Source organism: Mchenga conophoros, linkage group LG11, assembly GCF_057382185.1.
Source record: "Mchenga conophoros isolate Kocher_MC1m ecotype Shallow Benthic linkage group LG11, M_conophoros_male_GT1.1, whole genome shotgun sequence".
Taxonomy (NCBI): Eukaryota; Metazoa; Chordata; class Actinopteri; order Cichliformes; family Cichlidae; genus Mchenga; species Mchenga conophoros.
In genome coordinates this window covers 21,019,359-21,032,082 of record NC_140536.1, presented here as the reverse complement: position 1 = coordinate 21,032,082, position 12,724 = coordinate 21,019,359, and the positions used below count along the sequence as shown (strand labels likewise).

General features: G+C 40.6%; 2 protein-coding genes across 2 annotated transcripts; one reads left to right on the top strand and one right to left on the bottom strand.

Moving 5' to 3' along the window:
- Positions 1–465: 465 nt before the first annotated feature.
- pnrc2 (proline-rich nuclear receptor coactivator 2) lies at positions 466–4,445 on the top strand. The gene is made up of 3 exons (XM_085291423.1): positions 466–669; positions 1,200–1,419; positions 1,640–4,445. The coding sequence occupies exon 3, from the start codon at positions 1,663–1,665 to the stop codon at positions 2,131–2,133; it is 471 nt and encodes a 156-aa protein (XP_085147549.1). The 5' UTR covers positions 466–669; positions 1,200–1,419; positions 1,640–1,662; the 3' UTR covers positions 2,134–4,445.
- Positions 4,446–4,525: 80 nt separating this feature from the next.
- Positions 4,526–12,650, bottom strand: srsf10a (serine and arginine rich splicing factor 10a). Its single transcript, XM_085291422.1, has 6 exons — positions 12,487–12,650; positions 10,464–10,568; positions 9,485–9,588; positions 9,213–9,381; positions 5,915–5,965; positions 4,526–5,821 (listed from the first exon to the last, which is right to left on the bottom strand). Exons 1-6 carry the CDS (start codon positions 12,549–12,551, stop codon positions 5,563–5,565), a joined length of 753 nt encoding a protein of 250 aa, XP_085147548.1. The 5' UTR covers positions 12,552–12,650; the 3' UTR covers positions 4,526–5,562.
- Positions 12,651–12,724: the final 74 nt, after the last annotated feature.

Below are 12,724 nucleotides of genomic sequence, written 5' to 3'. Positions count from 1 at the left end.
GTGGGCATAAAAGGGGTTAACCTGAAAAAGCAAGAAATGTGATAAAACAAACCAAAACAGTTTCCTGTGGCACAAACCTCAGTAAATCTAAACACTGGACGTGTTTACAACCTAACCGAAGGGGTAGCGGACATGCTTGGTGTCTTGGTGTTACATAACACTTAACTGCCTCTATGCTCACTCTAAACCTTTATGTAATGTTTTACGTGCCATCTCGGGTATTTCCTGTCTATTACGTTAACTCCCAGAGCCCGAAAGTGGTGTTTTTTTCCTTCTTTATTTCACTTCTCTCGGGAAATACCCGAACTCCAACAAAGGCAAGGAGAGGAGGGTCGGCAATTAACGTCACCAGTCTGGCAACAGGCAACTTGTCGACTGCCTCTTCGATGATTGGTTGTTTATTTCGTAGTCGCTTTATGATTGGTTAGATTTGCGTTGCAAGGGAGTACATACCGCTGCTGTAGAGTCCATTTTGTCGCAATTCTGAGTCGGGAGAGAGAGAAGTGAGATCTCTTCACCGGCCTTTAACACCAAATAAGCTTCGAGAGTGACGGATTTGTAGGAGATATAGTTTGCTGTGCTTCCTACATAGTCCGTAGAGGGAGTTTAGAAGCTAACTGTAAATTCTTTTCTGACGAAAGGCTTTAACAACCAAGCCTGAAGAAGTCGGTAAGAAACAGTTTTGTACCTCGTCGCCATATTAAACCGAGTTTCTTTGTTTTGGTTCTGTGCCAAAGTAGAGCGTCCTAGATCATAAAAAAAACGTTAGAATTTGAACCACTGGATTTGCTAATTAATTAAATGATCCTATATGAAGGGTATACAAACTATTTCGTTTTATTATTAATTTACTACACAAGAACAAGGGAAAAATTGGCCGCAGTTTAAGCCCAGCCTGAGCAAACAGGAGTGGGCTATGATGTCGCACTTTTCTTACATAACATTTTCGTGTGATAATCGCTATAGATTACAAGTTATATGCAAGGTTTTTATAAATGTAATGGCGAGGAAATGTCATTTTGTCGGTACTTCAATGTTATGTAATAGAATATTTGAAGAAAACGTCAGTTCCCAGTCACACGTCACAACACTGTGAGCGCTATTGTTATGTTGAGTCCTGTCTATTTAGCATATCTAATGGACGTTAAGTCCTGTCAAGTTAGCATATCTGATAAGCGTTTTTTGTTAATGCCCTGAAGGGTCGGCGACTTCTTGGAGTATCGTGCGCCGAGGTGAATTGATGTTCAGCTCGGCTTCACGAGAAAACAACGCTTATTGGCACATGAAAACCTCAGACCCTGCTGGACACAAATGTGCAGCGAGAGGTAGACAGAAGACTACTTCGAGGACCTGGGGCCCGATTGGAGGAGAAAGATTGAAGAGAGACGTCTACTCGGTTAACTTTCTGACAACAAAGAGGTGAGCTGGCGCTGTTTTCCTGGTGTCCGTGTGGGGGATGGGCGAGCCTCGCTGTCTGGTGTTTCTGCACGTAGTCTCTGTACTTGTTTTTATTGTGATGTGGTGCGCCTGTGCTCGCGGTTGGTAGTCAACAACTTGCGCTGTAATTGCATAGATTATTAGCGTGAATAGAAATGTATAACCAGAGTTTATTTTTAATAATACTATTCTCACAATTTAGGTGACACGTAGAGCAAAAGCAGTATGGGAGGTGGAGAGAGGTACAACATTCCAGTTACCCACCCTGAGCGCCCTTTGGCCAAGAAGAACCACCAGCTTGGCCGGGCAAAGCAGCGAAGCCGTGACCAGAACGGAGCAGCTGCATCCGTAGGGGGGGCAGGGGGCCTTCACCACCACGGCCACCGACGGAGCGAGAAAGGCGCTGCCTACCACAGGTCTCCAGAGACACGGCAGGCCGTGTCTGCAGAGAAGAATGCTTCTGTCCGTTTTTCCACCAACTATGATCAGAACTGGGAGGGTGCAGTGTCTCATCTCAACACACTCCTGGCAACCCAAGGCAGCCCAAGCTATGCAGGGCCTAAATTCAGTGAGCCACCTTCACCCAGTGTTTTGCCCAAACCCCCTAGTCACTGGGTGTCTTTCCCTATCGGCTCCTGTGACAACAGGGAAGTTATGACCTTCCAGCTCAAGAGCCTCCTGAAGGTGCAGGCCTGATGGGGGTGATACCAGTTCTTCATTTAAAGAAAAAAAATAAGCCAATGCATGGACCCACCCACCAGGAACGCCTCAGTTCTGTAGTATTTTTAGCTCTTTTCTTTTTCTCTCCTTTTTTTGGCTGACCTTCAAAGTTGGTGGATGCTTGACAGGAGCAATGTTTTGCAATTCCTGTTTACCATCCATTTTAAAAAAACTGATCATTTAAAATTTACAGAATTGCAGCCTTTAGCGGAGTTTCTGTGACTATGACAAACTGGATATTCTTTGTACTTATGTTTTGTTTTGTTATTTTTAATCTTGGCTGCCAAGGCAGATTGAGTGTGCTTTTTTCCCCAAACAAGGATGGTAACATTAGTCAGGTAAATTCCCATCACTTTTACGGTCCACTTCTTTGGACAGACATGGTGTTTCATTTATGTTTCTATGAAGAATGATCTTTGGAGTTATCTCCTTAAGCTTTAGGTGCTAAAGCAGGTTCATATTTGTAGCAATTTTATTTCTTTTAATCAAGGGCCCACTGTTGTTTATATATCACATTCATTGTTTGGCTAAAGAAGGCACTCAACTGCAGTTCTGCAGGGAAAAAAAGATATTTTACAGGAGATGAGCTGTAGTGTAACTACAGGTTAATGGTATAACCTCAAACGAAGGGTAGTAAGAGACCATGGCACACTGGCTTTGGACCACCAACTCACGTACCCTTTTTTACTGCGCTGTGCGCACATGCACTTGGAGTTGAGTGTGTCCAAGGTCTACAGCACTCTTATCATAGCATTATTTTGTATAAGTGCTTTCTGTTGTGGTTGTTGAAAGATGTATAATGTGCTGTGTATAACCAAAGCAATGTTTTGCTTTTCTTTTTTTGGACATTTGGGCAGAAGGCAGTGTTGCCATTTCCACCTGCCAACTCGAAGTGAATGGTTTGACGTCTCCTTGATCACCTGTTCTGATCAGTACCGTTACTGCTCCTCAGTCTCTGCCTCTTCAGGACAGTGCCTGCAGCTCCAACATGCGGAAGGGGGCCTTGCTTAAATGTGGGACTACTGAGTTTTGTTTTCTCAAAAAAACCCCACATTGCCTGGCCCTGTTGGCTGTATGCTTTTGTGCACAAGGCGAGACAGAGCTAAGGAATGTTTCTGAAGAGGCCCAAGCGCCTCAATGTGAGACAGGAGGCTGGTGTTTACAAATTAAGTCTCAATGGTTAACTACCCCATAATCAACAGACACTTGCTGCCTGTTGTCTCTTGCACTTCTGTCCCTTAACCTTCTGCACTGCAATCAGACTGTTTTCTTTTTTTCATAAGTTACAGGCCAGGATGCTGTTCAATTAACGGAGGCGTAATTGACTATCTTCTATGGATTCTCTTTCAGTTCTCTGTTGAGGCTCTTTGCTTTCCCTTTGCAGAATTGGAGCCATTCATGGCCAGCTTAAAGATGACAAAACAAAGTATGAAAGCTTGTGAGTTCAAGAGCCATGTAAATAATGAACTGTATAAAACATTTGTAGCATATGTACATTTGCAGGCCAAGTTTGTGGCCTGTTTGACAAAAGTATTTTTAGTAATAACACTGAATGTATGAGACATGCTAAGGTCATGTCTTGACTTCAATACTGAAGAATATTTTTGTTAAAAAAAAAAAAAGCTGCCTATAGCATCTATCAGTACCCCTATACTCTGATCTTTCCAGAGTTATTGCACATTTTTTATTGTGTATTGTGCAGTGTAGGTTGAAAGATGCTAAATGGGAAAAACAAGTAAAATAGAAAAAAAAACTCCCAATTGGACTCTAGGAGACTTGCATATGTATAGATTTGAGTTGTGAATGTGCTTACAATGGTGTGTAAGCATAGCACTTTTTTATTTTGTTTTATTTTTTACAAAAAAGAAAAACTGTGCCTAAGTTAAAACTCATACTGAAACTGACCATAATCATTGGTGGAAATTCCCAAGTTGACCAAATATTTTCCAGACATTTTCAGTTCTTGGCTGTTCTTCCGCCTGCTGACAATTGAAAATGTCTATTATTTTAATTACTGCCTTTTCTTGGTTCATGTAAACCTTTTTTTCTTGCCCAGACTAAATCATGCATGGCAGTCTCCATATTCAAAATTTTAATCAGTGAATTGGCTTTTTAATTTGTCCCTCGGATGAAATGTCACCAAGAACAATGAAATGTGCCCTGTTTACAATTGGTGTTAATTTGTTACAAAATGTAAAACAAGAAAGCACTCTTTGAATTGATGAAAAACTTGAACGAAAAAAAAAAAACCTCAAACAAAAAATTAAATCCCCTCCCCTACCCCCCTACTTTGTGTTTGAGTATTTTTGACTTGATATAGTAACACTTGTTTGACACTACCTTTACAACACAGCTTGTTCAACTAGAGCAGTGTAAGAATGTATTTATTGTCAAAAGATATCAGGTATAACAGTTTAAACAAGGGAGTTACTTAGGGACACGAAAAACAATTGATTCTTATCTTTAGTATATTATTACATAACAAAATGACTCTGGGTACCAGCTGTATCAGCATATCTTTCATTGTCACAGCAATTACAATAACTATAGTATACAAGTTGGCCTGCTGAAATTAAACCAGACCAGGGCATGTTGTGAATACTGGCAAAGCAGGCCTTCAGTTTAATTTAACACATGTACACAAAAAAAAAAAAAAAAAAAAAAAGCAGGAGCCAAATGTGCTTTTCTTACAAACATAACAAAATTGTTTATTTACCTTTGGCAAGAGATTCCTCCGTATTCAAATAAATGAAAGCAGGAAGCACAAGACTCCTTTCACACATGCACACCTTTCTATAAATACAACCTTTTAACATGTCTACTTGCACCCTGGTCTCTTCATAAAGGTCACAACAGCAGTTCTTAACACAGTTGGACCTTGAAGCATTCAACTTTGAGTGCATGCAGTTACATTGATAGATAGTGACGCACAAAATCATTGCTCTGCATGAGTTCCATAGCTCACTACAGTAGTAGCTTATATCCAATCTTTTTTTTTTTAAATTTACAACTTTAAGGTATTCTTCTGTTACAAACTTTCCCAATCCAGAAGGTAGCCTTCTCTCTGTGTGGGAGGGAATTGGTGCAGTTCTCAGCAGCAAGAGCAGGGAACCAAATGTTATACACGCTAGAGTCAATACTGATAATGCTTGTAGCTACAAAAGCAAAAAATCTTGTGCACACATACTGTGGTTCTCCTGTCACTGCTGCTTGTACGTCTGGGGGGAAAAAAAAAAAAAAAAAAACCTGGGAGGAACGTAACAGAACATTATTAACCAGTTAATTAATCATTAACCAGATTAATGAAGCCAACAATGTGAAGTAATGCATGTCCAAAATGGCTAGAGGTGAACATTAAACAGAAACCTCTAGAGAAACATAAACAGGGCTTTGGAGAACAGTCTGTCAGTGGCCTCCAGACTTGCGTCCAGCCCAGGACCTGGAGCGAGAGCGTGACCGGGACATGGATCTAGAGTAGGAGCGTGATGGGGATCTCCTGACAGACTGTTTCTGGGATGGGTGGAAGTCTTCGGCAGGGCTGTGAGACCTGGACTGGCTCTTTTTACCTTTTGGTCTTGACCTGGACGCTGATGGGGAGCGGGAGGTGGAGTGTGAGGCCGTTTCATGGTGCGTTCTGTGGTGGTCACTGGGAGGAGCTTTGTGCCTATTGGGATTATCATTACAGTTACTATCATTACAGAGTACAGTGCCATGTTTATATGATTACTGAAATACAAGAGGACAGAAATGAGCCCACTTGTTATTTTCATGGCTTCTGCTTCTTCTGTGTCGGCTGTAGGATCGAGAGCTGAAGAGGGAACAAGAAAACAAAATTGCTGAGTTACTGTACAGTTTGAGTGAATTACTTTATATCCTTACAGCATGGCTTGCCTACATACAAGCAGTATATGGCTTCCTCTTTATTACATAAATTGTTTCCTGCAGAAACTGCCACGCTCGGACATCGTCCAAAGTTTCTGTGTACAAACCTGCAAACATCATGCCCTCTCACACGCTGCGCATGGCCCACACAATTACAGGAAACTACATTTATGGCACATGTCACAAGCAGATCATAACTAAAACATAGTCACAAATAAATATTTCACAAGAGGTGGTAGACTCACTCATGTCAGCACATAGAAATAAGTGCACAACAGCCACCAGGCACACAGCACATTCGTCTCAGAACACTGCAGAGTGTACAAGCTCTCCTTTAAAGTTAAATGACAGAGGGGAGGAACCACAGCAGGAACTGGTCTTATTGTGATTGGTCACTTTCAAAGCAATGACACTCCAAACTTGCTAAATGACTGCTTTAGTTAACTGTGTTGCACCAAGTTGCAATCAGCCAACAGCATGAGAGCCATTTCAGACTGTGTTCACTTACATTTTGGTAAATGAAGTTCACAGAATTGTTTTGTTTTTGTTTGTTTGTTTGTTTTTGTTGTTTTTTTTAAAATGTAATGACAACTTTCAATTAATTTAATATTTAAATGTAAAAAACAAACAAACAAAAAACAGAATTCCAAGGAATGTATTGCATATCAGTTTGTAATTATGAGGAAATTAATACTAAATATAGGCTCTACTTTAAAGTTCCACCAGAGAGACGAGTGATACACCCACCATGTTTCCTCAATCCATCATTCACCCATCAGTTTTCTTTACCGCTTATTCCACTCAGGGTTGCAGGGGCAGGATATGAAGCCTATCTCAGGGTTGAGAGGTGGGCTATAACCTGAATAGGTCCCCAGCTCATCATGAGAATAGCAAGTTGCTAATTTGCATAATCCAAAATTGCAAGATAGTCAACCGAGCAATTCTTTGAGGGATGTTGAAAAGCTGGTTAAGCTCTCGTTTCAATACCCTTGACATATTAAACAGTTATAAACGTAAAAGACAGTGAAAGACAGAAACCCAAACTCAAGTCAGTCACAAGCTAGTGCACTCCTAGACCAGAGTCTAGATAAATGGGAGGGTTACGTGTAGAAGGGCATGCAGTGTAAAAACTGTGCCAAATCAAATAATTTTAATGTGGATCTATCTGCTATAGTTAAAAGTACATTTGTGAAAAAGCCACATTAACCGCTTGTTACGTTATCATTAAAGTAGTGGCCAGTCGCAATAGCTAATAATCAAACAAAAACGTTAAAGTGAGGGATAAGAAGAAAATGAGAAAAAGTCCTGCCTGTATAACGTCCTAATTTAACAGAATAACAATTAGTTATGTCTAAAAAGTGTTATGTTCGCAAAATCCCAGATTGAAGCTGAGAAAACAAACAAACGAAAACAACAAACAGTCATATATATACGTAAAATTCTGCCAGCCCCTGCAGTACCCCACCCCCACCCTTTGTATTATATACGTGAATACATACATGTAAACACAAAAGATTTCTTACAGCAGGCAAGTTCTGACAGGGTTGTAGCTCCTGGATTAGGTAGATTTGATGTGTGATCATGTGTATGTTTTAATGCATGTTTTTGTCTCAGGTTTTGTCACAAAACAATTTCAAAGCCAAGTCACAGCTGGCTAAACTAAATGAGACATTTTTCAAAACATTTTTGTAAGTAGAAAAGTTAAAGTTTGTCATTTTGTCCACAATTGCCTACAGTCTCTCTTTAAACCACTATTTTCTCTGCTGCAGTGTGCAGCTCGTTAGATCCTCAGCTCTGGTCTTCAGATCTAGTTCAACAAACCTCTGGATTCTCTGCTCGGTTCAGCTATTGTTCCCCTGACACTGCACAGCCAGTAACCTGTGTCGTTCTCCATTTGTCCATAATAAGTTGTGACTCACTGTCCACAGGCTGCTACATTACTGATGACAGGTGGCTAATGTTGCTATCATTTAGTTGCTAATAGTTAAACGGCAAATGTTAGCATGTTAACATTTATGATAACTCCAAATTCCTGAAGTGTTGTTCAATGCTCTCCGGTGGCAAAGAGGGCAGCTATTGGCCCTTCTATAGCTTGACCAGCCTGTGAAAAAAAACTTTTATTTTTATATTATTAAATATTGATACAATTAATATAACACTGTATATTTTATGTTGTGGATTTGGATTGCATAACGTTACTAAAGCTTTGATATAAATATGGGTTACTAAACCCTATGTCCCCATTTCGTTGAGTCACCCCTGTTGCAGGTATTGCTCTGATATAAAGTAGGACAGCTGCTTGCAGCTTTTAGATAGCTGCCTAATCTAAACATCTTATCAGACTAAGCTAACAGCCCATCTCCATATTTTAACTTCAGTAGCTTTACTGTAGATTTTCCTTGTGGAAAAAACAAAAATGAGGATGACTACAGAGTTTGCTTCTCTTCACGTTGAAGGCTTTTAAACAGGTGGTTTGATGGAGAACTCCCACCAGCTTTTTCCAAATAAAGGTTTTAATAATGCTTGCAGGAATAAGTGCTGCTGTTTTGCACACTAGAAAATGTTTGCTTTAACCCCAGCTGAGCTCAGCATCTCAGTAACTGCTCTGCCTCTGCACTGTCTACCCACACAGAGCAGAGGCAGAGTGCCAACTACCCACACGGCATCTCCCTGATAAACTATGACAGCATCTTCCCTGCTGCTGTTGTGTTATCCGTTTTTTTGTTGAAAAATTGGGGGCTGCTTGGGCTCAATGTTGTAATATTTTTTTAATTTGCACATGTGCGCCAGATATATTTCTATTGCATATTTATTTTTAATACAAAACGTGTGTGAAACGCTTGCACTTACATAATGACATCTGAGTGCTACAGAGTTTAAACAAAGCAGAGAAGCAAAAAATTTGCATTGAGAATTTTATTTATATTCATGTTACTCGAATTGTTGCAGCCCCAGTATGTACACACACGTCCCCCCCCCCACTCTATTGAGTCATAAATTGCCCCTCCATCTTTCCCCTTTCTTTTTTCCTCCTCCTTTGCAAGTGCCTGCTTTCAGAGCTGCAAACATCCATAGAGCACTCCTTCACACTCACTACATTTATATAATTATGTTTTTGGTGAACTTTAATGTCTTATATTCCTTAAAAGGCGTAAAAGTTGCCAAGAACTCACTCTCTAGGGCTCTCAGACCTCCGAGGGCGACGGTCAAAAGAAGGGCTCCGGGACCTGCGGCGATCATAACTGCGACTCCGTGATCGTCTTCTGCGGGTATCCCGATCATCCTCATAGCGAGAGAAACTGCGAGGGGAGTGGCGCTCCTTGGCCTTCATCTGATTAGGGGCTTTATTGACAAATCCACATCAAAAGGTTATGTAACAATACAACACATTTCCCAAAAGGAGATGGTGCAGTTAAGCTCAAGTAGGAATGCCAATGGGTCATACTCTTGCGGTCTCCCTGTGCAAACTGGATCTCAATCTGGCGCCCGCAAACCCATTTACGATCCAGGTTGTGAAGAGCATCTTCTGCATCCCGGACATCTTCAAACATGCTGGATTGTTAAGGACTTTTAATTTGGAAAGGTGGAGCTGAAAGCTGCACGCATGCAATAATAAAAAAAAAAAAAAAAAAAAAAAAAAAAAAAAAAACAGCAAGCAGCTGCAACACAAGTAAAATAAAAAGCAAACACACAAAAAAAAAAAACACCACACAGCTACTGGATCAGTGAGGCCAAAAATGTATAAGAGTAATTCATCATCTCAGCATATTTCTTTCATTTATAATTGACCGTCTTCCGTAATACCAACTCAAATTATGTAACATTAAAAATAGGCCCATTTGTGACTTCAAATTGTGAAGACAAGACAAATACTAATGGTGATCAGATTGGGTAGGATACAAAAAGTCTGGCTTGTTACCTTTAACATGCTTGACCTTCAGCTTGATCTTTATAGCCTTGGCAGAAGAACTTGAGGTTTCCTGCTTGTCTTTGCCCAATAAACACTTTTCTTTTCCTCCCTTTGGTAGACAAATGGAAGCCTGGAAGCTCTTTTTTGTCCTCTTTGTATCTTCATGCTTTTGCTCTGTCTTTATTTTCCAAATTCCACTACTGCTTGTCGCCTGGATGTCTTTGGCTTGAATCTACTCTACAACCGCCTTTCAACTTTCTTTGGTGTGGGGTCTCCATACCTGTATCTTTACCATTCTGAGGCAACAACAGAAGAAATATTGGTTAGGAGTATATTTAATGCTAGAAGCATTAAAAAAACAAACAAAAAAATCAATTACATTACAAAAACTCCTCTTAAAAGGGAAATATTAAATCAGGTGTTACTCAATTCACTGCACCCAACAGATCAGAGTTGATGCTTTACAATCCATTAGTGAAAAAGTACAAACATAAACTGAAAGAATAAAGGATATTGAATGTAAGCAAATCCTCTTGGTCGTCGTGTATAGAAGTCAAGTGGAATGTAGACATCTACAATAGGCCCATAACGACCAAACTCACGCCGTAAATCCTCTGGCCTAAAGTGTCATGAAATAAGCACATTTATTCTGCTGGCTACCATATGAATTTGGCTCGAGTCCAGTGTGCAGCACATACACAAGAGTTGGCGCCAGCAAAGCATCGGACATTGCTTAACAGCAAATAAACCGAATTACTTTCTTACTCATAAGGAAGTTTCCTCATCAGGACATTTAAGGTGAATTTGTGCAATTTAACCAGAAACTGTCTTTTTCACATATTCATTGCGGCCATAAAACCCATATATGGCACTTTTCACAGAAGTGATTTTTTTATTTTGTGAAATCAACCACACTTAAAAATCTACTTATTATCTTTAATAATAAGTACTTTAAGTCATACTATTCACATTTAGGCCTCTAGATTATCAAACAGAACTCATTACGCTAATTTCCAAATACATTTTTTATTTTAATCTTGGCAGCAGAAACAATGTAGCACAAAGGCAGTTACACCTTAGGGATACCAATGTCCCCAGTTAGGAAGCATAACCCATTGTGAATCCATTTGACCTGATTTGGTGCCAATGTTGTAGCTGGCATCATGACATTCGTCATGGCATCTCCAGGCTCGCTCACACCTGGCACATGTACTCACTGTGGACTTGCATCCGTGAAGACAACGGGCTAGTTCTAAGTGTTGTCTGGTAATGCCAAACACAGTGTATGGCATGTGAGCACATGTCTTACTAAAGGATGCCCTACATAGTCTTTGGTCAGAAACATACACATGAGCAAGGCTCTGTTCATCTTCACACAAAGGAGCAGATACTGGTCCTTTTGCTGGGTCAATTCCCTTCTATGGCCCCGTGAAACTCCCCTGAAGGAATGGGCTGTCTTCTGGGATCGCCTCAACAGTCTTGTGGAGTCAGTCAGCACTCCTGACTGTTATTCAGTCAGAATAATACCAATTCTATTTGAGGGACTCTTTGGAAAGGATACGCATTGGCTAAAATTTCAAAACACTCAAAAGACATTCTGTTTAAAATAAAATTTAAAATGCCTTTACTCTCATAGCACAGTCAAGCAAGTGCCTGAACTTTTTGTTTAAGCTTAAACAGCCATGCCCTGAGGATAAAGGCCTTTTGAACTTAATTTGAAAACAGAGCACCTTGAAGTGCATTGAGATCCCTTCCACTGTCTTAAGCCTGTGCTGGGAGACAAATCAAACCTCGTGACAGGGCTTAAAGATGTGCAATCCTGTAAGAGGTGGACTATCTCTGTAACTCGAATGGACCACAGTCTTATGATGTCAGCAATGACATGGGCACCAGCAAAAAGTAAAACAAGAAAATAAGTGAGAGGGGATATAGAGAGAGAGAGCAACGGTCTGTGGCCACCACCTTCAAAACCCATTCTGTCGTATTGTTGCCTCTCCAGTCCACCTGTTATCACTTTCACGTGCACCAAAGCAGATAAAATGAATTCACTATTTATATGCCCGAAGTTTTAATTGGCTGTAATGTTCAAGTGTTGCCTTAATATTTTTAATTATTTTTTTAATGATAGGAAGGACATAAAATTAAATTCCATAATTAAAAAGTGCATAGTGCAAAAGTGCGTAAACTACAGATATTGTAGTTTACTTGCAGGAACTGCTGCTGTCCAGCCTTTAGTTCAGTTTCAAAGACGTATTTCAGTCGTTTATTTTTTTTGTCCCCTCAGACAGGTCAGGGTGTAGCGTTAACTTCAGTAACAACACGAATGTTTCAGCTTCTTATTTCTAAGTATTACCAAATATTACACGGTTGTGTTGTCCGTAGCCAGCTTCTCTGTCCGGAGTCGCTCTCTGACCGTTAACGTGAGTTTCCTAATGTTGATGATGACATCACGTTGACATGTTTGCTAACTAACTAGCGTCACATTTAGCCTGACCATGCCTGCTTGCACGCCGGCGGGGTTGAAAGTAACAACGTACCTGGACTCGTCGGCGATGTTTCGGACAAAAAGAGATGTATTCGGAGGCCTCAGGTATCTCGCCATTTTTCAGCGGCCCGTTGCTACTGTAGAGAGGCCGTGAATTCGTGTATTGCAGCTATCTGTACCGCAGCTGAGACAGGCTACGTGGTCAGTCAGAGCGCTCTCTCGGCACTGCGCATGCCTAGAAGTAAAACACGACGGTCTCTCTTGCTCTCTTTCTCAGACCTCAGACAGGG

Bases quoted from the DNA above. Each gene is read 5' to 3' on its own strand.
- pnrc2 (XM_085291423.1), top strand. From the start codon at position 1,663: ATGGGAGGTGGAGAGAGGTACAACATTCCAGTTACCCACCCTGAGCGC.
- srsf10a (XM_085291422.1), bottom strand. From the start codon at position 12,551: ATGGCGAGATACCTGAGGCCTCCGAATACATCTCTTTTTGTCCGAAAC. The intron at 10,569-12,486 runs GTACGTTGTTAC...ATGACACTTTAG, and splicing joins AACATCGCCGACGAGTCCAG to GCCAGAGGATTTACGGCGTG. The intron at 5,966-9,212 runs GTGAGTTCTTGG...TTCCCTCTTCAG, and splicing joins AGGTCTGAGAGCCCTAGAGA to CTCTCGATCCTACAGCCGAC.